General features: G+C 47.0%; 1 protein-coding gene across 2 annotated transcripts in view; it reads left to right on the forward strand.

Annotated features, from left to right (window-relative positions):
* Positions 1 to 24062, forward strand: part of jarid2b (jumonji and AT-rich interaction domain containing 2b) — a 135614-nt gene that overhangs the window by 70050 nt on the left and 41502 nt on the right. For both annotated transcript variants that reach the window (XM_058046861.1, XM_058046860.1), the window contains exon 2: positions 21687 to 21813. In XM_058046861.1, coding sequence (XP_057902844.1) covers positions 21726 to 21813 — 88 coding nt within the window. In that variant the 5' untranslated portion in view covers positions 21687 to 21725. The remainder of the gene's footprint in view (positions 1 to 21686; positions 21814 to 24062) is intronic.

The following is a 24062-nucleotide window of genomic DNA, read 5'->3' on the forward strand; positions in this document are numbered from 1 at the left end:
ACCGCCCTTAAATACCACCCCCCCTCCCCCAGCTGCATACTTTGACCTACTGTACCTGGGAAGCACCTGAAAAGCTGCAACCCGAGACGTCGCTCGCTGGCTTCAACTTGCCGGCTGCATGCCGTCTAGCGTCCTCTGCTCAGATGAATAATTTGTAAATGACATCCAATTCAGGGGCTTTTGGTTTTGAAAGTGCAATTCTAAGAAATAAGATCCAGTAGTGTAAAACTTAGCAAAAGCAAACCTTGAGACGAAGGTCTCACAGCTGTCTGCGGACTGAGCCAGGATTTAGTCACATCCCAACATCGTCTTTTCCATGCGCCCTTTATTCTCAAGTCAAGATGGCTGCTTTGGCCCGTAGCTGGCTGTTAACACCTCCAGCCTTGAAAAAAAGGGGGGGGGGGTGGAGGCTTCTCTTTTTGTTGCTGCTCACCACAGGAAAAAGAAGAAAGGGGGGGGGGAGCGTCGGACGTAAAGGGGGCCCTCCGCTGAAAAACTCTTCTGCAGCGGTCGCAGGCGTGAGTTTGTTGCGTGAGCTCAGCGTTTGCCTGTGGAAAAGAAGTAGGTCAGCACAGAGACCTCGTTCAACCCGAGCTGAGCCGCTCACTCGTGTGTGTGTGTGTGTGTGTGTGTGTGTGTGCGATAGGCGCTGTAGTGTGTGTAAGCCGTGTATGTGTGTGTGGATTCCACGTCCACTGGGATCCAGCCTGACCTCCGCTGACTTCCACAACACACAGCACCAAATCTGCGCTGCTCGGTGTCACGGCGAGCCACCGAGTCAGCACTCAAGACTGACAGCAGGGGGCGGGACGTGAGGAGGGGGTGGTTAACGATGGCGGAATGGAACAGCACACTTTGGGCCCGAGGGGAGACGATCCGCCGGTCCAAATTCTCTCTCCCTTTCGCCTCGCTCATTTCACAGCATGCTGCTGTTGTTAGGGGATGGCTGGGATGCTCCGCCCCTTTACCCCTGCCAGGAGCCAATCGGAGATCATATTCCTCCCCGGCCTGCCGTCTGATTGGTGGGCCGTCACAGCCAGTTGATTAAAATGGGATTGATGGGTAATCTGGGGCCGGGGTGGACTAAGTACTGTACGACATGCCACTGTATTGAATCCCTTTGAGGATGATGACTATTATTATTATTATTATTCAATCACAGAGGATCCCAGATATAAACATGAAAAAGTCCATCAGGTCTGTGCACCTTCAGCTATGGCTATTGTCCGTCTAAGAATAGCTCAGTTTTCTTGACCTAAAAAGATCCTGCATTGCGTGATGCTTGTTGCGGCTGGTGGTGCATAGTGAGTGACTAATGGGGGGCCTTGGCAGAGGGGAAGAGCCAGGGCTGCTCTCTGTTCCTCCTGGGTATTGTCATGGCTCTGAATGGCTAATGGGAAGTGAAACCACGGCCGTAATGGCCGCCCGGTCGGGTCCTTGCTACACTAAAAGAGTGTTTGTAGAAGTGGAACTAATGTGGGTACAGATTTTTTTTAATGCGTCTTTACAGTCGGGCAAACACATGTTAATAACACGCTGGTAAATGTTTACATGCTGTACATATGGCGGACCCCCCGCCCCCACCACACACTCCTGCTTTCTTTTTTTTTTAAACCTCCCCTAAGGACGCCTTGAGAGCATCCAAATGAAAACAAACGAGCGACCCAACAAATACGATAGCTCCTCGCCACGACGGGTCCCGTCAATACAACATTGATTAGGAACGGCTGAGAGACTTAACATGGTGGCTTTTGTTCCTGCCCCCCCAAAACGGACAAAGCAGAACCATTAAAGGTCATACAAATTGGAATCTGACCAACATTTTGGCGCTATATGTGACCAGACATGGCTAGAAGAAGAAAGTCAAGGAAATGTGGACGAATACGGTCAAAAAAGGTCTAAACTGGGCTCATTCAACACGTCTCCACCGGTGGGTTGCATTCATTCACTAATTTTTCCCGAGGTGTGAACTTGTACTAAAGGAAGCCTTATTTATTTAAAATAAAAATCAGGTTGACCTGTGACCCCGAACAAATGTAGACGCACCCCCCGTATTTAATCTGCGTCGTCTCCGTTTCCTTACACAAAGCTCACATTTAGAAAGATTGCAGGAATCCCCACCTTGCCTGTAACGGAACAGAGGCTCTTTAAGTCATTTGTTGTTTTTTGACATGACTTGGCTGCGCCACAAACCCACAAACCGTTTGGAAAGTGCGTGTTGGCTTTAAGTGCACTCCGAGGAGCCGCCACCTCTTCAAAACACGGCCGAAAAGAAACATCAAGACTTTTAAAAAGGGTGAGCGTACGGTCCAGCAGCTCTGAATGCGCCCGGAGGATAAACACGGCCCTGAGTTAATTATTTGAGCCAGCGGGGGGTGGGGGTGGGGGGTGCTTGGCACGCAAACCTACACAAGGTTTCCCCAAAGATGGCGCAGGCGCCTCAGCATCCTCTGCAGAGGTAAAGACTACGAACGGCTAAGTTATGGCAACAGTAAAGTAAATAAGATCAGACGTTTTCAGTCCGATGATGGATCTGAGTCATCATGGCTGCACTTTCACCCCCCACAGCATCCTCCTGACAGGAACCCCTGACTTCAGACCAGTTTCACTATGACGCAAGCGTGAAAAGCAGCAGGCACGCACACGTAAACATAAACCCCCACGAGGAGGGGAAAGTCTTTAATAACGTCATGGGCCATTTCCCCAAAAAGCATGCAGGCGGCCTGTTAGCATCATTTCAAGCTACAGACAATAAAAGAAGCAGACCCCCCCCCCTCCAGGGTGCCATCAGAGCTTTGGATCCAGCGTATCCATGCTGATGAACATGCTGTGTAGGTGTCCAGAAATAAAAAGACCCATTCTCGCTCTGACTGCATCGGCCCTCCATTGACATTTTAGAGGAGCTGTTGACGGTGTGCGGTGATAAATGGAGGCGTGGGAAAGCGAGGGAGTGTGTGGTCCTCCTCCTCTTCCGTCTGCGCGGCGAGGAGCGAAGGTGTGATGCAGAGTCACGACGGGGGAGGGATGCGAAAGAGAGCGCTAATAATGTGCTAATGTGCGTTTGGAAACACGGTCCAAACGGCGACACTTGACAATACGGGGGCTTAAAGCCCCCACGTGATTTTAAAAAGGGACACGCTGCAGTGCGTTCTCACTGTCTGCCAGCCGCCATCTTTGTGATGCATTCAAGTGTAAGTACAGTGTGGCTTTTTCATTGGAAATGGCAGGCCCACACACAGGATTGGCTTAACCTGATGAGATTTTAGCAATTAAAATATGTAATATTTATATATTGCCAACTATTTCTACTACATTACCTTGTAAAGAGACTGGATGACTGACGAAAGGGCTCACTCTGTTGATGCCGTTGTTCTATGGTCCTGAAAGCAATGCTAAGAGTGATCTCTGTGTTACTGTAGGGCAGTGCTTACATATACAAGGTATATGCTTATCGTAGTAAAATAGTGTTTTCTGTATAGACAACCATTTTTTCAATCCATCACTGGGATCTGCAAAAGCACGACCGGGCGATACGATATGGGTAAGCCTCCGCTTGAAAAGACCAAACACTCATGCTAATGTTGGCTTTCCTGCTGTGGATAAGCTCCGGACGCTGCATGATTAATACTCCAAAGTCTTCACTTCGCCCTCAATCTCCTCTTGGATAAAATTCACGTGTGAGAAGCAAGTACAGGAAGCCCGTGTTCTGCTACACTGTTGTTTGTTCGCGTGCCTTGTCTCCGCTGATGTGTTCGATGCCTCGTGGTTTTCGCAGTTCCTCCGCAGTACTGTTTTGAAGTGGATCTCACACCACTCGGTGGTTACACGCCTAAAGAATCCCACTCTCATGCGATTAGCATCACGGAGTCGTAACACCAGGTCGGGATTGACAGTGTGGGAAAGCCATGGTGTCTGCGGGAAGCGAGGACAAAAAAAGAAACATCCTCGGTTTTCTCCTCATGTGGTTTGTGCGGCGCTTTGTAACGCGGAGTCCAATCTAGTCGAGGTTCAACGCTCCCCCTCGCCACACTAACCCACCGCTTTGAGGGGGGGGGGGCACAAAAGAGGAGGCGAGGAAAAACATCCCTGCCTGGTGGTCCAGCTGCTGACTGACTGCCGCTTGATAAGAAGATGGGGAAAGATGCGTGCAGCTAGCTAGCAGTGGGAGGGGAATAGGAGCAGGTGTGAGCGTGGGCGGACAGATGTGTGTGCGTGTGTGTGTGTAGAAGGAAGTGCAAGGCGAGGAGGACGCTGCTTCCGAAATAACAGATGTTTGGGGTGGTAGCAGCGCTTGGGTTGGTCTTCCGCTGTCTGCAGAGACGAGCACTTAACCTGTCTGCAGTGTGCATACACACACACACACACACACAGATTCAAGTATGTTTTTTATCCAGTGGTAGGTGAAAGTCCCAGAGCCTCATGGGAGTTGTAGTTCTGCAGCTCCAGTGTCTTTCACCTCCCTCCAATTTGGACACATACTTCTTTGTAGACGTACTGGTTGATGGTCTGGCTCCGTGGCAGGAACTGTGGCAGTGAATGACGATCAGCACCGTCAGTCCTGGAACTTTTCCAACACACCTCGTCCAGCGATCCATCTCCATTGTTGTAGGAGGTTATCACAGGAATGTTGACGCCCGTGCATGTAAAGGATCTCATACCCAACAACACCCATCGATTTCGTCTTCCTCCCACTCTTAGCTGTCCACGCCGAATGAAAGGGACAGGATAGATAAAGATTGATGATGTTTTTACTCGGGCAATATTTTTCTTTGGGGGCCCCCGCTTCTTGATTGATTGTCCCCAGCGACCTTTTTGTCGAGGACGAATGACAGAAAGGCTTGCAAGCCCAAGTGTACACGTTTGTTCTTTTGTTGAGCGATAAACGCGATTTGGAGAACTGGTTCTTCCTGTTCGTTCTGAGATAAGGACGCATGTTTTGATTGTGGTTATTGTCCGCTGCTCCCAGCCTCCGATACTCTTACCCTCATGTTATTTATTGCATTCCTACTTGGCACTCTTAGTCTTGACATCATTGGATGTCATCCAATAAAAATAATTCTTCATTTATTGTGTTCTCTTTGTACTTGACACTCTCAGTTAGCCAGACGTCAGATTGAGTGTGACTGATGACATCAATGTGGCGAATACGGTTACCCCCCTTCAACTAGTTTGGATTCCTGACATAAAAGAGTGATTCAGTCGGCTGACTCAGATATTTTTCAGCCTGACCAAGCCTCCCTGCCTCCCACCCCTTCTTTTCGCTGTGGGATTTTTCCCTGACTGTAGTGGGTCACTCCACCACGTCACCGACACCGATCTGATTCAGCTAAATGTTTTCCGGGCCGCGGTGAAAACATTGTTGCGGTTGCTCCAGATGTGAGCCGAGGAACCCCCCTGGAGGTGTTTCCCAGACTTGGCTGTCGGGCCCTGTGATGTCATGGGAACAAACAAAAGCCGGCGTTTTCTGTGTTTTATTATTAGCCTCTGTGGCTTTTTGTCAGAGTGGAATTATGACTGGGTGCACGTGAACGGGCTGAGCTGCAGTGTGATGGCGAAGGAAGGATTTGTGGTGTTTGTACACGTTAGCTGTGGCGGATATGAAAACGCGACTGTGGTTTTGACGGCTTAAGTTTCTTGTAGCAAATGTAAACAACTGTCTGTCTTTAATTGTCTGTTTTATGACGCCAGGAGTCTTTGCAGCAGGAAGTTCTGAGTCAAACCGCCTCCCCTGTTCTGTGGACCTTGATCGTGATCCAAAGGACCGTTGACACCGAATCTGACCTCACTCCCCAGCCTCCGCTCTCCCAGGCTGCCATTTCTCCACCACATCAAAGCACGGCGTCCTCTGACTCTCTTCCGTGTTTCATTAATGGCCATTTCTGCGGCAATCCTTTTGGAGGCCCAATAACGTCCCATCCTGCTCATAAATCCGGCAGCTTATGGCTTTCCCCGCATATTTGAGTGCGGTTATTTTGGTACCTTTCACAACTTCAAGGAATTTTGGAATTGTGAGATGGCGACATTATTAGTATTCTTATTAACATTGTTCCATTGTTTTTCCTATGCTGGTTCCATTGTTACCACAAATAACTACTTTTGTAGCCTTGATGCTGGGATGGGAACAATTTAAAAGTGCTTTTAGTAAGACCTTGCCCAAACTTTATTTTAAGATATGTAGCGAAGCCTCTTTTTATTATTTTTTAAATGCTGATATTTTGTCCGTCAACCGGTGGTGCAGGTTCATGAAGCTCGGATCAGGTCATCTGCAGTATATAACATCGGCCAGGAAAAGTGTTTTTTTACTCTCATGATGTCATGAAAAGTTGCAATTTCAAAAGCGAGCGCTTATTCTCTCAAAAGTGGAGCATACAAGCAGGAAATGATCGAATTTTCTCAGCTTTGGTTCCCATAAACCAGGCATAAAACAGGCTGCAGGGACATGAACATCATTAAAAAGTCAATTTTGCATAATAGGGGACCTTTAGTAACCTGCATTGTTAGCATTAGCGCTTTACTGTGAATGTTGTAAACACAGCTATAACCTACGCCGTTAAAGTGTCACTTATTTTTATGCCTTCCTTTTTTTTGACATCATCTATAACGTCAGGAATGGAAGCTGCGGGAAAGTCAAAGGTCTGATTTATAAAACCTCGCCGCGAGCGCTACCGAAGCCTCGGCCTCCATCCGCCCGCCTCGGCGTCCAGCGCGTACGCGGCGTGCCACAGGCAAGACTTCCCAATGGATACGCTGTCTTGGCCACGGCCGGGGAGTACAAATAGACAGACGCAACCTTGTGCACACAGGCGGGCAGTTGCAGTATCTCACTCTCGGTAATGCACTATCGACCTTCTGTTCTTTGCAGACCTTGGGCTCTTCTGTGGCCTCAACCTGCTAAGCATACGCACGCACACACACACACACACACGCACACACACACACACACACACACACACACACACACACACTGCGTCCATGCTGACCTTTTCAGCTCGTGGAACGAGACTTGATTTCCAATATAGTTTGTTTCACAGTCCCCACCCCCCTCTTCTACTCTCCCTCGATTCGTCCTCCAGTCTGTGTTAATGCGATTAGGTTCATACGTCCGCATTTCTCTTTCTGAATCTAACATGGCCGTCCTTTCAGGATGGATCCGTGCCTTGAGGTTCTTTTTGCTCTCACCTTTCTGTGCACTAATTCACTTCCACTTCATCAACTTCTGTCTCTATGGTAGGCAACCCGCGGCTCCTGACCGCACGCGGCTCCCTTTGGTTACGTCAAATGATTTTATATCATAATTCATTTCTAATTTGTCAATTCAAATATGTGTCAATATGTACGCATCTATGGCCGTTGCCTTTCTTGAGTGTGCAAAGCTTGCTGTAAGCTAACAAAAAAGGTCATTCCTCATTAAGTGAGTCTACAGTCCGGCGTGGACACCAAAGTCATATCTTGCCTCCCCCATTTAATTCAGAACTGCACCGTATCATCACAAAATGTCACAGATTTACGCTTCTTTTTTTTTTTTTTAAATGTGTCAAAATAAATTTGAAGAGTATTTTTCTAACCAAACCTTTGACTTCACCCCCTTCAGAACTCCCAAATCCCCGTGGCGGTAGCAGTATGTGCTGCTTTGATAGGATGAAGGCGGATTTCCTTGAAAAGAGGAAGAGAGCCTTGTGTCGAATTATCTTCCCATACATTTAAGACGCCCGTATCTGTGTGTGGGGGGGGGGGGGGGTTAAAGGGAAGGTCTGTGTAAACACAGACCTCACTCGGGAGCCCGTCACGGCGCCATACGGGCAGCAGACTTATAGTACTCGCTACGGGTCAGGCTGTACGTACATCATCATCACCACCATTGTCACCGCTAGCCAAACCATGCTAATGCTAATAAAAGCCACACACACACACACGGGGCAGGCAATAGTAATCATCAGCAAAGCAGCGCCAACAGGAGGTTGCAGACTTTGTAGCAATACAGGCTATGGATTTGAATAAATCCGTTTGATGGCCTGGTGCATTATGGGTAATCTCCCTGCCTGCAGTGCTGTGGCAGATACACAGGTACCCGTGGGGTGTGCTGCTTTTTTTTTTTGTAAGCTAAGTCTTCTGCTCAACTGCGACATTCAAAAAGATGCCAAAACCTAAACCCCCAATACACCACATGGTTATTATTATAACTATTATTATTATTATTATTGTTGTTGTTGTTACTATTATTATTATTATTAACTTAGCAGGCACGGTAAAACACTGGTTTGCATCAATAATGGCTGAAACGCAACACGGCATACACGCACGCAGCCGCTAAGCTAACCTTTGCCGTCTTTCAGGGGGGGTTCAGTTGGGGAGGGGGTGAGCTGAGCGTCCAGGTGGGGAATACTTCCACATTCCACACAAACGTGCATTTCTCTGAGGATGACAGCATTTCGTTCACATCGTCTCCATTTAACTGCAGATAATTAGTGTAGTTTTAATTAGTGGTTGAACCCGAATTGAGACACATTGAATGTGCCCGTCTTTAGACACTGGTTCCTCCAAGAAAGGCTGAAGTCGGATAGAGGAGTGTTTCCAGTGTTTTGATGACGTACGTCCAGCCAGGAGGCCGGGAAGCTCGACATGATGCCACATGAAGAGATTTGTTTGCCGTTTTCTCCTCATTGCCACAGCAGTAACAGGAAGTTGCTAACAGGTCGGATAAATTAACGAGCGCCGTGACGTAAGTGACGTGTTGAAGAAGTGGAACAAGAGGCAACCCGGGAAAAGAAAAGGTAATGGTAAATAGGAGGAGGCTCTTTTGTGGCAATGAATGCTCTATTGTAGCCGGGGCCGGGCGTCGCTGCCCCGTAAAGCCATCGGTGCGGGCCAAGTACAACAGCTGACCTGCGCGGCGCTCACAAAGAACGCCACACACAAGCCAGGAAGCCACGATAGTCTCCTGACGTGGCAGCAACTGCCCGTGCTCCCACCCACACCCACACGGGCTCCCGCGATGGCTATTTAGCCGTGCATCTGTGCTGTTCTGGCATTCTTGGCTCGGGGCGCCTCTTTAAGAGCCCGCCGTCATCACGCCCCTCCCGCGTTGTTCTCACTCCTCATCTGGTGATTGCATGTGACAGGTGCATTCCTCTGGGCGCATTTTTATTAAAGCGCATGAATCTGCTGTCGGGCTCGGAGCCCCGCTTCTCTCGCCGCGTTGGTTCCAGCTTTCTGTGGCACCGTTTGGAGTGGCGAACCTTCGTCGAGAAATGAAGGCCATACGGCGGCGCTTGGTGGAAACAAAGAGCAAAGCCATCTTGCCATCAGTAGAATATCGTTCTGGTGTGTCAAATTTCCCAGCAAGCTGAAGCCGACTAAGTTTGGTTGCAGCACCGATGACGAGGCGGTACTTGGGGGTGTCTGCTTTAGCTAGCTGGGTTGGCCTCTGCTATGGCATGGATGACTTTGGATGCCCTTCGCCTTTTTTTTGGACAATGCAAATGTAAAATGTAGCGTGGCTAGCGACGTCGTGCTAGTGGGGGATAAGCAAGCCAAAGGTAGCACAGGACGGATCATTTGTCATTGCTCGCACTAAGAAGTCTTATCACATGTGAAAGGAATTACTGAGGAATGTTGGCAAAATATGTCCAAGCTGTACTTTTTTTTTTCTTTTTCTTGTTTGACCTCCTTCATTTTTCACCCTTTTTATTATCCCCCTGTCACAGCGGCAGGCCAGGCTTAAAACCAAAGGAATGATATGGACACAATGTCAAATGCCTGCCTGCTTGCTTTAAGGAGAGAGAGGGGGGGGGCTTTTTAAATCCAACAAATACAGATTACCCCCCCGTCCCCCCCTGTCTTCCTCCCCCAGGTTGTAGATTCATAAAATAAACAGCCGTCTATCGGCGGCGGTAGCAGCCTTGTCAAGACTCCCAGAGCTGTCATCAGCTGTGTATAAATTTGTGTGCGTTTGCAGCCCTTCCCTTTTAGCAGCCGCCTGTCAGTCAGTTAGGGCCCCCCACCCCCAAGCGCATTAGCTTCACATGAGTGTTGTAATTGTACACCTGTCTGGAGACATGATAATGCAGTAGGTATGCATGGCTCTATAAGAGATGTGTATTGTTTTGTATTAAGATCCAGGCATTCACTTTATTAGCAGTCCTGGCGGCCATTGTGGATGTGTGTGTGTGTGTGTGTGTGTGTGGGCCCTTGTCCTGGCTAAAAGCTTTAATGCCTTTATGGTGCATGCCAAGCACAACACAGCTGCCCACCCACCCCAATCTCTGTCACACACACACACACACACACTGATTCTTTGAAGTTCGTCCCAGTCCAGTAGAGTGGTCCAGGGTCAGGATGGAGGGGAGGATTAACAGGAGCCCGGGCTATAGAGGGGATGAAAGGATGCTGGGATGAATGGTCTTTATGAAGTGTTAGACGATAGCGAGGCGAGGCTGGGGCTGATGATGGCCAGGAGACTTTCTGCTTCCTGCAGCAGACGCTCACGTCCGAGGTTTAGATTGAAGCGAGGTTCAATCCTGGGACGACAATCCTGTGTCTTTTTCTTCCCCTTTTTGGTGCCGGGATTGTAAGATTCGATTTCACTCGACTTGCTCAGGATAGATTTTAGGGCCGTCTTACAGCAATTAAAGGGTGGAAAAATAGAAAACATTTCTTGTGGTTGATTTAAACATTGATTATGGCTTTGTTCTACTGCTAAAGCAGAATACATGCTATCGCTATTACCGGGTGGAATACTCCTGTGTCAAAGTAGCCTGTGCTAGCTTAGCCTCGCCATTGTTTTTACCATAGTCTATGTTCACAGGACACGTCATTGCCTCTTCAATTTTGACATTTTTCGGAAAAGTACACCTTTTTAAAAGTTGCAAAAGACTTTACGTCATTCAGCATCTAAAGGCCACCATTAAAGGGGAGGGGGACCCCCGTGATGGTAAAAAATTATGATGACCAGAAAAACGTAACAATTGTTACTGCTGTCAAATTGTACAACTCAATCAGATCATTTATTGCTCCTGGTATATTGCGCTTAGCATGCTAGCAGTTAGCATTGCTAGCACACTAACATTAGCATAGTAGCATTTTCTGCCACTTTTGTAAGTATTAACTAGGGATGTCCGATATTGGCTAATGCATGCTAACCCTACCCCTAGCTACCTTTTTACACTTTGTAAGTTAAAAACCTAGCTTAATTCAGTTTTACACTTCCAGGTATCTTAAGGATATAAATTGGTTGTAAATGTGAAAACATCAGAGACTGTACCAGATGTTCCAGAGAGGATTGCATTTCCGCTGCACTTGTATTTTTTTCATGCAAGCAATATAGCCTCTCATTGCGTGCCGCTCGCCATGCAGACCTGGGCTGCCTTGGAGTCGCACGGCATTAAACAGACAGTGATTGATACGCCGCGTGATTGTTTATTTTGCCGCGCTGTCAGTGATGGATGGAGATTTGCACGGATTGCGGTATGCCTGTGAAATACGGAGAGGAGTATGGCTTGGAATCACCCCCCCGCCCCCTGAGGGCGGCGCACATCGCCATCATGGTCTCGCCTCATCTGAAATTAAATGCAATTTGTTTTGAACTGCAAGAGACCAACATATGAGTCTACCTAATGAGAAGCACTGAATGACACATTAGAATCCAAAGTTGCTGTTCCATCCTCCAGTGTTGAATGAGGACCATGTGACCGTAACCTCTCGTGGCCACAGGATTTTGCTCCCCATTGGCGAGTGAAAGGACCCCCCCCCCCTTCTTTGCCTTGGTCCTCCTTCGCATTCAAGGAGGTCCCCTTATCTGGCTCCGGTTAAAGGGGGGTGTTCAGGGGTGCTAGTTGCAATGCACGCACGTCACATAAGTAACTGTGATTGACAGGTGCTTTGGAGTTAGCGGTTTAAGCCTCGCCCTTCCCTGTGTGTATCGGGAGGCCAACTTTGACCCCTGGCCGTCACCTGTTCGGCCTTAACCTTTGACCTTTGGCTGGACATTAGCTTGGAGAGGCTGACCATCAACTCCGTGTGGAACAATGGTCCCGATACTTGGAAATGTCACATGACTTCAATCTATTGTAACTTTTTTGTCTGTCCAGTCTTGAAATTTAGTTTGAATCAAAAACAAAAACAAACAAAGAAGGTCTGGATCTGCGTGTTACGTCATATCTGAGCATGCGCTGAAAGAACGCACCCGGGATCAATTTAAACGGGAAAGGATCAAATTCAATCTTGCTAATATTTTATAATTAAACTCGGGACATGTTTTATATAGATATATATTTTCTTTTTTAATAAAACTGGACTTGTGAATAAAGTATAGAAGGGTTTAGATTCTGTTTCACAGATGGCGCTAATGCACACCAAAGCTGCTTGCCAACCGCCAATAAACAACAGAAGAAGAAAAACACCACGAAGAAGAACGCACCCTGACAAATTTCCGTTTGAGCGGGTACAAGATACCTGAATTGGATTGGGGAAAGGAATATTCCATCCCTGTTCAATTCTTTCCGTTTGAGCAAATATACCAAATGCAATTGGAATATTTGGGTCCATATATTCATGGCTATTGACATAATATTTACAAATGATGATTAATCATTGTTAACTATAAAAAGTGATATTGGATAATTCCTCACGGCACACCTGACGGTTTCTCAAGGTACACTAGTGTGCCGCGGCACAGTGGTTGAAAATCACTGGTGTACGCTATGTAAAGTAGGTCAATATGGTGACTTATATCTGCTTATGAGTGTTTTGTGTTAACGGGCCAGAGTGATCTTTTGTCCTTTAATGCTTCAACATGAAGCATGACTGAGCAGAATGATGATTCTGGCTATGACATCATCAAAGTTATGTTGGCGTACGACTGTAATGAATTTTCTTGTCTTCAGCAGCACCACTTCCTGCTTGTTCAGGCTTGTAATTAGTATCCATCCATGACGTCCACACGGTAACGACGCTTAGCATGCTACCAACCGCAGTCCACGATCCCGTCCCCATGCAGACTATCACTCGTATATTGTGAGCTTCTCTCATAGAGACTGGTTGTCCGCCAAGGCTTGGCGTTGTGAATTGTTTCTTTGTGCGAGGAGAGCGTTGACCTTACATGGTCTCTACAAGCTATTCACTGATTGCGCGGGCGGCTTAGAGGCCCCGGCAGCCACCGGTGGAACGTGTAGGTTTGCTCCCGCAAAGCCGAGAGCTGACATTGTTCATGTATGCTCTGCCCCCCCCCCCCCCCCACCCCGACAAACGCACATGCACGCTAAAAGGCACCTGCTTCCATGTCGCAGCCAGCGTTGCCCTCACCGGCTGTATGGCAACAGGCAGGCTGATATTGCCAGCTGCTGCACTGGACGTCCATGCCAAGCCAAGCTGGCCCCACATCATGTAAAAGGGTTTGTCATGGCGGTAAAAAGGACGGGTCATTTCATTGGAAGACGATTTTTGACGTGTAGAGGTCCCGCCTGCCCTTGGTTGCTCTTGCTTGTCGATGTTTGTTGTGGTTGTGACTGTGAAACAGGTCGACACCTTCTCTTTTTCTCCGGCCTTCTTCTCTCTCGTCTTTGCTCCACTGGGGTAACTCGGCTTCATTCAGCGGTAGAAACAATCATGGCCGATTTCACATTTCATGTAGTTTCAAATACATTTGAAGTATTGGGACAATAGACCTCTGGCACTTTGTTGGAAATCCTACAAAATGGGAGCGTGAATCAAAGTGACATGAAAGGACATTACTTAGCGCATCCTAACACGATGGGGCTCCTCTTGGTCGTTCTAGCGGGCAGGCAGGACGGACCGCAGAGGGGAGGTGCAGAGGCCATCTGTTCTTTTCCGCTGCGTTTCCCTGCACTAATCGGTCGCCAGCTGCTTTCAGGCGCACGGCGACAATATTTTGGGCCGCTCTGCAGGATGTGCTTCAGAAGTGTTTTTTTAAATGTACTTATTAGCATCTTAGCACACATTGACAGCCTTCAACATCTTTGCATAGGGTGACCAAGGTTTCTGGTAAAGCAGGTCCAAGGTGTTCATAGAAGATTCCTGAAGGGTAAATGAGTTTGAACCCTCGGGCGGCAAGATGTTTGCTGTGTAATGCTGTGTGCTCGACGCCGCTCCTTCCTTCCTTCCTCCCATTATTTACACCAGAATCCAGATGTAATACTAGAGTGGGACTATCCAAGGCTAACTCTGCAGCAGTCGCCCTCGGGCGCCGTCCTCCTCGCAGCTAACTCGCATCCATACAAACGGCATCCTCCAACACGAGGCAGACGGATGCTGCACACTCGGACGAGGCCGACGCTTCGTTGCGTATTCGCTTGTGTCTGCTCGCCTGCAGGCTGTTCCTGTCAAGATGCAAGGCTAATGAGGTTACTCTGTTTCCTGTTTCGGCCTTCCTGTCAGAGCACCCCCTCCCCCCCTGCACTGTGAAGGTTCATATGCACTTAAAACCTGTAAAAGAAAAGGTTTAGCGTTGCTGTACCGGGTAATACTGTTCTGATGGGAGATTACCAGCTCATCTCGTTTTTATAGCAGGCAGAAATGAACACAAGCTAACAGGGGTGGGGTGGGGGGTGGACATGGTGGGTCGAGGAAGGACCCGATTAATCATGTTACCAAAGGATCTAGGAGAGGTGGCATTTTTGATCTGCCCTTGTTTTCTCAACAAATGATGCCAAAATGATGCGTTGTGTTAATTGATAGTCAGAATCTGGTGCATACTTTCATACCTTCTGTAACCCTGCACGTGTCCAACGTAAAAGAAACCGTAACATCGCTAACATTACACTCAAATTTTTTGTATTTTATTTTTATTTTTTTACACTCACATTACACTCTCATTTTTTGTATTTTTGTATTTTAATTTTTTTACACTCTCATTCCACTCACATTTTTGTATTATCTTATGTTATTTAATTTTTTTACACTCACATTAGACTCACGTTTTTGTATTTTTATTTATTTATTTATTTACACTTACATTTTTTGTATTTTTATTAAATTTTTTTACACTCACATTTTCATATTTTTTATTTTATTAATTTTTTACACTCACATTACACTCACATTTTTCGTTTTTTTACACTCACATTACACTCACGTTTTATGTATTTTTATTAAAAAAATTTACACTCACATTTTTGTATTTTGTTATTTAATTTTTTTTACACTCACAATTTTTTTTATTTTATTTAATGTTTTTCAACACTCACATTTTTTTATTTTTTTTATTTTTTTTTTACACTCACATTTTACACTCAATTACAAATACACACATACACTCACATTTTTTGTATTTTTTGTATTTTTTTACACTCACATTTTACACTCATTTACAAATACACACATACACTCACAATTTTTGTATTTTCTGTATTTTTTTTTACACACACACTGTACACTCAATTACAAATACACTCAATTACACTGAATTACATTCCCATTTTAATAGCAACATCATGTGAGGTCGGCCATTGCAACAAAGAAAAGCAAATTGATCACACTTATATGAATGTGTGAACGCAGGAAAAGCCTGTACGTAAGTTGTGTACATTGGCCCCTCCTGCGGGGACCGACTATGGTTCTGCCGACCCCCGTGGATGCACGGCGGCATAGCGTGTCCGACATTAATCGGCCACGGCGGATGGCTTCTCGCTGTCCACTCTGGTTCTCCTGGTTTACGATAGACGAAGGTGGCGTTGGAAGCCAGTACGGCCATCTTGAAATGAAAGTGAGTGGGCTGCCACGAGCTTCGTACGATCCACCCACGTTCGTCCCTTTGAGCGCCCCTTCTCTCAAAAGTGGAGCAAAGAAGCGGGGCCAAAGGTAGTTTGAACGTGGGAGTCAGTCTTTTGGAATTGGGGGTGGGGGGGGGGGTCACAAGGGGCAGATGGCTTCACTTAATTTAAGATGTGGCCAAGTGGGACCTCTCGTGCGCACACATGATCTCGGAATGATCAAAGCTCCTCCGCCCCAGTTCTCTCCATCTCGTCGAATGTGACGCAGACACTCTGTCACTGTCACCGCTCGCATGATTGACAGTGCAGACGTGTTCATGCGCTAACTCCACCAGCCTTCTTTCTTCCTTGCACGCCAGGTCTGATTCCACAGTTGGATCTGGCCGCTATCAAGTGCTTGATGTTCCTTCAGGTCACATAAATAAAACGTCATTACGGCAGGGTGCGCTATACGCGGCACCGCTCCCCTTTCATCTTCTCTTTTAAAGGCTGCCCAGCGCCGAGTCGCTCGCAACGCCGCGCATTCCGAAGCGGTGAGCCGGTGTAATGGGGCGATTATATTAGGGCCTCATGTCCTCTGCAACCCCGCAACCTCCTTTTAGTCTCCCCTTCTCTCTCTCTCTGTTCGCTCTGATCTTAGCTGAGCATCCGGGGCCACAAGGAAGCCACGAGGAAGCAGGATGGAGTTTGGGTTAGAAGGAGAGTTGACGTTCCTTCCTTCATGCATTTTCTTGCATCATTATCTGCCGTTTGTGTTGGGTGTAGTACCTTTCGCTACCAGACGGGATTGAAATGCAGCATTTATTGTGTAAATGAATCAGGTTGGTGAGAAATCCTACGTAGAAGCCAATGAGTGTAAAATGGAGTGCCTGGCTCAACGGTCGGTCTCATCTCGTATGAAGTTAGCCAATGGAAGATGAGCTACCTACAGTGGCAGGACTAGCTTCCGACAGCATCATTCTGCACAGTAGCAAGAGAGAGAAAGAGGAGTTCAGAACATGCAGGTTCCCAAAAATAACGTTAATAGCATCAATGAATATCCCAATTTCTGGCTTTCCTTGGTTGTGAAATATTGGACTTTGCCCACAATGTTCAAGTCCAGAAAAGCCATTTCCAGTTTGGTTACCCTGCTGTCATGTCGTGTCTGGTGAACCAACGACCGTCCTGCATCATCATTGGTTGTTGGAGGAGCATTGGTGAAGGAGCTCTCGCTCAGTATGGGATCTATCTGTATTGGACCATATGGCACAGGATACGGCCACAGATGGACCACATTTGCCCGCCAACCACCACCATGACTCCCTTGGGGACTCACCGTAGACTCCACACTCCAAATGTAGAAGTGAGGAATCTTTTTGGATGAGAAGAGTCCTGTTCCCTCAAGTGGGCCTTTGCATATGAATATAAAATAGGGGCAGAGCTAGTTACGCTAGGTTAATCCTGCGGTCATGCCTCGCACTGGGATTCCTATGATATGCTGTGATGCCGTGTGCTGCATTAACCGACTACTTTCTCTAACATCCTCCTTCAACGGAGACTGCCAAGACATGTCCTCATTTGTCATAACACTTAGCAGCTGCTCTTTCTTGTTCAGTCTACATGATCAAGACGCTTCAAACATTCTGCTTTCTATCCACAAATCCACCACTTCCCGCAGGACCTCAGTCGGAATTGAATAATGGCTAACAGTGTATAGCGCTAATGATTGACACACCCTCGCCGCACGTCATCTGCGCCGCATGTGTCTTGTGTGGGAGCGAGGAGGAAGATGGGGAAGGCAGGCAGGAAGTGGTTAACGTTGTGCGCACGAATTAGAGAGACTACCGGATACAACAAGAAGCCAGACTTTGTTAAAACAACATTTTCATCCGTCCATTTTTTTTTTTTTTTTTTTTTTTTTTTTTAGAAGCTGTCTCACCTCGAAGTGGAAATGTGTGTTAGGATAACAGATTTCCAGGCGTTTTTTGAAGAGCGGATCGCTGCTGGCGTGCGGCCCACATTCCTGCGCTGTGACATCCGCGGCGGCTACGGGATATTTTTAGACTGGTTCGCGTACACACACACACACACACACACACTTTGATGCGGATTGTCTGTCTTCACAAGGAATTATTGCATTAGTTTCTTTGTAACATTGTGGTATGACCGACCACATTGTATGTCACTAGCTATTAGTTTTCATAGCCAAAGACATTCAGCGCCATGCTCTTAAAGCCGCAGTGTTGCTACATGACATCTTTGTCGTTCAGTGTTGTTTTCCGCTGAAACTGACATCCAGGAGTTGCATCATATTGTACCAAATATGTAGAGGAATTGTGTGTGCTTTATATAAGATAATCTAAAATTAATAATTAAAAATAAGCAACATAGTCAACCCAGCAGACAGCATTGGGACTTGCGTCATGTTTTACTTTTTTTTTTTTTCTGTGCAGCCTTTGGACCCATGACAAAATATGAACCCGAGTATCTTTGTAATGTTATGTCCGGACGAGGGTGTGAACGCAGCCTTTAAAGGCGTATTATTGGCGTTGGGGTGTTAAAGTGTATTTGACAGTGTGTCACCGTGTTCGGTGTGTGTGTACGTGTGTGTTGTGTACATTTGGCCCAGTGCCACACCGGGGAAGCCAAGAGTGCCAGTGAGCTTTCCAAGTAATTGGCGCATACCTGGCAAGCGTTTGCATACGCGGAGAGGAGTGCTACATGAGATAAGTGCAGGAAAAACGAACGAAAGAAATAAATAGCCCCGTGTGACATCACCAGGAGGTCGCAGACCTGCAGTGGAAACATGGCTGCTGTCACCCGTCAGCTCCCATCACATGTCGACACCCAGCTTTTAATAACCTTCCTTCCCTCCCTCCTTTCCCCGCCACGCTCTGCAGAGACCTCGTCCCCCAAGAGCAGTGAAATCAAAACAATGCTGCACACAAAAGACCTTGTTTTTATCCATCATGTTGTCAATAGTGTCAAAATATATTCGAAGTGAAAAGTGTCGAGTGAGTGAATGAGGCCATAACAGAACATTTTTAACCCGTAAAAGATCCCATAGGGACGTTTTGTGTTATCCTGTTTATTTGTTTTTACCTTCCAGTCATTTGGGCTGTGTTTCCCATATTCATTCATTTTCTACCGCTTATCCTCACGAGGGTTGCTGGGGTGCTGGAGCCTATCCCAGCTGTCTTTGGGCGAGAGGCGGGGTACACCCTGGACTGGTGGCCAGCCAATCACAGGGCACATATAGACAAACAACCATTCACACTCACATTCATACCTGTGGCCAATTAACCTAGCATGTTTTTGGAATGTGGGAGGAAACCGGAGTACCCGGAGAAAACCCACGCATGCACGGGGAGAACATGCAAACTCCACACAGAGATGGCAAGGTGGTTCTCATATTATTACCATATTAATTTTGCTAAATACTAAAATGAGCGTAAACACATTTGTTCCATTGGAAACTTCTAAAGGTATAAACTCCCCAAAATATCAGAAATATTTGATATGTACTTTTCAGGCAGAAGAACTACTATGAAAAGATTGACCCAAAGTGGAAAACGGACTATAGAATTGGTTGACGGCAGCGCCGCCAGGTGACGGGGGGGGGGCATATTGTTTTCAGAATGAAGTGGGTTGTTTGTCTATACCAGGGGTCAGCAACCCACGGCTCCAGAGCCGCATGTGGCTCTTCAGGCTCTTTGTTGTGGCTCCTTTTGCAATTCTCAAGTATTCAACACCTGAACTTGTTGGGGCCAGAGTAAACATATTTGTCAACAACTGTTTGTAAACAGATGCACGGTGGTCGAGTGGTTAGCGCGCAGACCTCACAGCTAGGAGACCTGAGTTCAATCCCACTTTGGCGACTCCAAATTGTGAGTGTGAATGGTTGTTTGTCTATATGTGCCCTGTGATTGGCTGGCCACCAGTCCAGGGTGTACCCCGCCTCTCGCCCGAAGACAGCTGGGATAGGCTCCGGCACCCCCCTGACCCTGATGAAAGAATGAATGAATGTAAACGGAGTTTACATTTAATTTACACAGATATTTATGTTCATTTATCTTCTATATTAGCAATCTGTTACTAGCAAGAGTACTGCTATCAGGTATAAACATTTGAAAGTTTATGAGATATTGTTTTTGAATTATGTTTTGCAGCTCCAGTCTATTTTCCTTGAGTCATCGAACGGGTAAAATGGCTCTTTTGGTAGGAAAGGTTGCCGACCCCTGGTCTATACGGAAACGACCAGCCGATGTCTCATGACGCGATTGTCCAAAATGACCATTTCAGGGCACCCGGAACACCGTATTCGTGTGTGTGTGGGGGGGGGGGAACTAGTGAAACTAGAGATGCTGGTTTTATGCTGCCAATTGTTTGTTCTTCAAATGTCGTAATAAAGTTTTTTAAAGTGCAAATTAGTTTTTGTGGCATGTGCTAGCAGTTACCTAGAGCAGGTATTGAGTTATTGTGGGCGGATGATGCTGCCAAAGACGTTGGGTAGGTCAAGACGATACACTACACGGGGGGGGGATTGCTATGGGCTGAAATAGTGCTAGCCACAGGTGATGGGGTTGAAAGGTGAAACCATAAAATACTTTTTGACCTGAAAACGTTAGAGTGCGGATAGCGCCTTAGGTTACAACTGACCAAATTGTACACGTCGATGTACGTGGACCTCTTGTTCATGTCAATCATGATGACTCACTGAGCAGTGAAGGCCTCTACCTGGTTGCACCAAAATGTATTAAGCTCTCCCTTGGCCCATGGTGTGTGTCAGAATCGTTCTTTGGCAATCCTGCTGGATGCCAACTGCAATGAAAACATCATAAAACACTAAGGCCTCGCAAGCAAAAGCCCCCAACATGAGTTCCTAGCGCAGTCCTTTTACCCTTCGTGGTAAAAGCGTCTGGAAGCGTGTCGTTCCTCGGGTCTCTGAAAGTCATTTAGCAAACAGCTGCAGTCGTTTTTTTGGAGTTATTCCGCGGCGGTTGGGGCCGGAAGCCTTTCTCTAAATAGACGTCCGGGGACTTGATATCTCGTTACGCCGACATGTTGCAGCGATTACGCCGAGCTCTCTCTCTCTCTCTCCGTGAGCGCTGATGTCACCGCCATGCGCGCCAGACGAAAACCATCTGAGTCAGCGCCGTGATCGCCAATCCCACACGTGCTGCCTCGCGCTTGACTCAAGGAGTGACTCGGCACGGTTGTAAATGTGCACCCCCTCCACCCCCCCCCCCCCCACCCGAATGTAATTTGAGTTTCCATTATTTATTAATAGCGCTTTTGTTGTTGCTCATGTCCTGATCTCATTTCCTTTAGTCATTAGCGCTGTTTGACATCAAACCCAGCTGGCGGAGCGACGACAGAGACGAGCCTTCCTAACAGTGCCGTGTTTTTACTGTTGAGCTTTTCAAACTCCAATAATAATTTTTTTCTGCGCTAAACGTGCACCCCGGTGGCTGATGTCATGAATCCGCGGCTCAGATTGAAACTGGCTAGGGGGGGATTCAAAATAAAGAGTCTCTTCTGGCAATAAAAAGGATGTGGCGTGTGTTTGCGACTCCCGCTGACCTCTCCGACAATAAGATCCGCCGCCTCGGTCTAGCCGGGAGCGATAAGCGTCTCGCAAACTCCCGGTGGCCCCCATGATGTTTTTTTCATTTGCTTCCTACCTATTCATCACGCCGGCGCTCCTATCGCCGCATTGTGGCCAGAAGCTGTCCCTCCACGCATTGTTATGCTAATGCCCCGCCCTGTGTCTCCATGCAGGCTGAGGTTGTGTTATGCTAATGCTGTGTCATGCTAATGTCCCAATGTGGCAAGCCATGGATTACCCGGCTGCCGGGAAATACAGAACCCTTGCTTGCTTTGTACCTGAATGGCATGCAAAATGCTAACTAGCTGCGATTCCAGCTCTGCACGTGCTCTGTTCTGTCACGTTGTAACGGCGCCTTCTGGTTCTTTCCGCAGGACGACAGCGATGGGATCCCGTGGTCAGAGGAGCGGCTGATGCGAAAGGTGCTTTACCTCTCCCTGAAGGAGTTTAGGAGCGCACAGAAACGGCAGCTGGACGGCGATGGAACCGCAAACCAAAATGGTGAGTTTGCAAGTCGATAATAATGAACTTTTATTCACTGTTGGGATCATTGGGGTAACCAAAACAGGCTGTCAAGGGTACACTAGACCAGCGGGTGGCGCTATAATCGCCAACCATTAGGGTGTACCAGGCAATACATGAAGTTGGGTCTACGAGATGAGACCAGATTCTAAAAATATAGGCCAATATACTACAATTTCTACTCCAACCAGCCAAGACAAAGAGAGGCTGTATGACTGACAAAAGGGCTCCCTCCATTCATGCTGTTGTTCTATGGAACAAACGCACCAAGGTGCTGAAACCAATGGACAGGGTGAACTCTTTTGGAGGCGGGAGACCAGACGAGGCCGGCAAAATTATTGCGTTCATTTTCAATTAATGTGTGAAACATTCCTTGATACAGTGTAGTATTGTCCCCAGCCTAGTACACACGAGATGGGCCTAAAACTGACATGAGATGTCGTTTATATGAGGACTTATGTCAGGCCAAAACAATACATACTAAAAATATCCTGGCTAGCGTGCACGTAGCCTCGGTTATTCCCCTAAATGTTGTGAAACCAGGCCGGACCACGAAACCAGGCCAGACCACACACACAGACGGGACGACTCACGCCAACAGCGATGCTCCACACCGGCACCACAATCAAGACCTTACCTGACAAAGCTAGGCAAATCGACGCACGACGTCGCTTGGACGCCGTCGAGCCCCGCGGCAACACCGCCGGAGCAAGGGAGCGCCCTTCTTTGTTTGACACAGGCGTCCCCCCGCTAACTTTCCGCCGCGATAAAAGCACCCAGCCCGCCAGCAGGGGAGGGATTTGAACTTCACACACGCCTCAGAAGCTATTCTCAGCTGACGCTAACACGAGCCAGACGAAAGGCAAAGAGAAGATAAAAAACAGGAGCCAGTCAAAGTTTGCGCCCAGCCGAGGAAGCGGGAAGCCTTTTTATCTTCCACACTTTTGGCATCCATTGTTTGCTCTCTCTTCATTGCTACGTCACGCCTTTGCATTCTGTTCTGTCTTAAGTGGGTCTCTCTGCCACCTCCCCCAAAGCGCCACCGGGCCCTCTAAGCCCCTGTGAGTAGCCGACCTTATTGCCCGAGTAAAAAGAACGTGTGAGCGCAACCCCTCACCGTGTTGGTGGGACTTAGAACCAGAGCCGTAGAACCGTGCATACACTTCATGCATATCACAGATGTATCTATATCAGGGGTCTCAAACACGCGGCCCACGGGCCAAATGTGGTCCGCAGGACACTAGTTTGAGGCCCCCGCCTTGATATGAAAGTTTAATGTTAGTGCGGCCCGCGCAAGTTTGATATGGATGCTGTATGGTATCATGTACTCAGAAACAATAATTACGTTTGATTAATGTTCATGTTAAAGGTTAAATAACTGTTAATAGTTATCCTCCCTATCCGTGTGGAAGTGGTAAGTTTTTGGCTATTTAAGTTTAAAGGAAATAACTTGAAGGCTACCGTTTAGGTCGCTAGCTCTGTAGTTTGCGAGTTAGCATGTGTCTCAAGACCCTGCAGTTGCGCAATATGTTGTAAATAAAAAGAGTATAAATGTGACTATAGTCGTGTTTTGTCATGTCTACAGGGCTCTAATAATGCTTTGTTCATTTTAATCTGAAAAAAATAATTTGTCTACCCACCAACTATATGTGGTTTCTTAAGTTTTTATTATTTGCCGTTTTATTATTATTATATTTATTTATTTATTACTGATTGATTGATTTTCTTTATTCTTGATTTGTTTGTTTATTTTTCATTTTATTTTGTGTAGAAAAATAAAAAGTAAGATATTTGAGAACAGTGGAATGTTTTATCAGAACTTTTATTGTAGAAAATTGGAACCAAAGCAAAGTTTTTTTTAAATTTTTTTGTTTTTAATAAATGGGTTTTTTTTTTTTTTTTTTTTTTTTTTGAAAACCTGATGCGGCCCAGTCTCATCCAGACCCGAGCTCCAGTGGCCCCCAAGTAAATTGAGTTTGAGACCCCTGGTCTATATTATATGATTAGATTTCAACAGTCAGTGTCTCTGCCTTGGCGTGTAAACAGCATTTCAATCAGAAGGGGAACAATTATTGGCACAGCACCCATCCCGTGCGGTGACTTAAGATCGTCTGCCATGGCAACACATTTCATGTCCAAGTTGTTTCACATGAGACGGAGAGATGCCGCCACGTGTGGGTACACGTGTTCTTATAGGGGCTGTTGTAGGAGTGCGCTTGAACGCCTCA

This window comes from Doryrhamphus excisus, chromosome 14 (assembly GCF_030265055.1).
Source record: "Doryrhamphus excisus isolate RoL2022-K1 chromosome 14, RoL_Dexc_1.0, whole genome shotgun sequence".
Lineage (NCBI taxonomy): Eukaryota > Metazoa > Chordata > Actinopteri > Syngnathiformes > Syngnathidae > Doryrhamphus > Doryrhamphus excisus.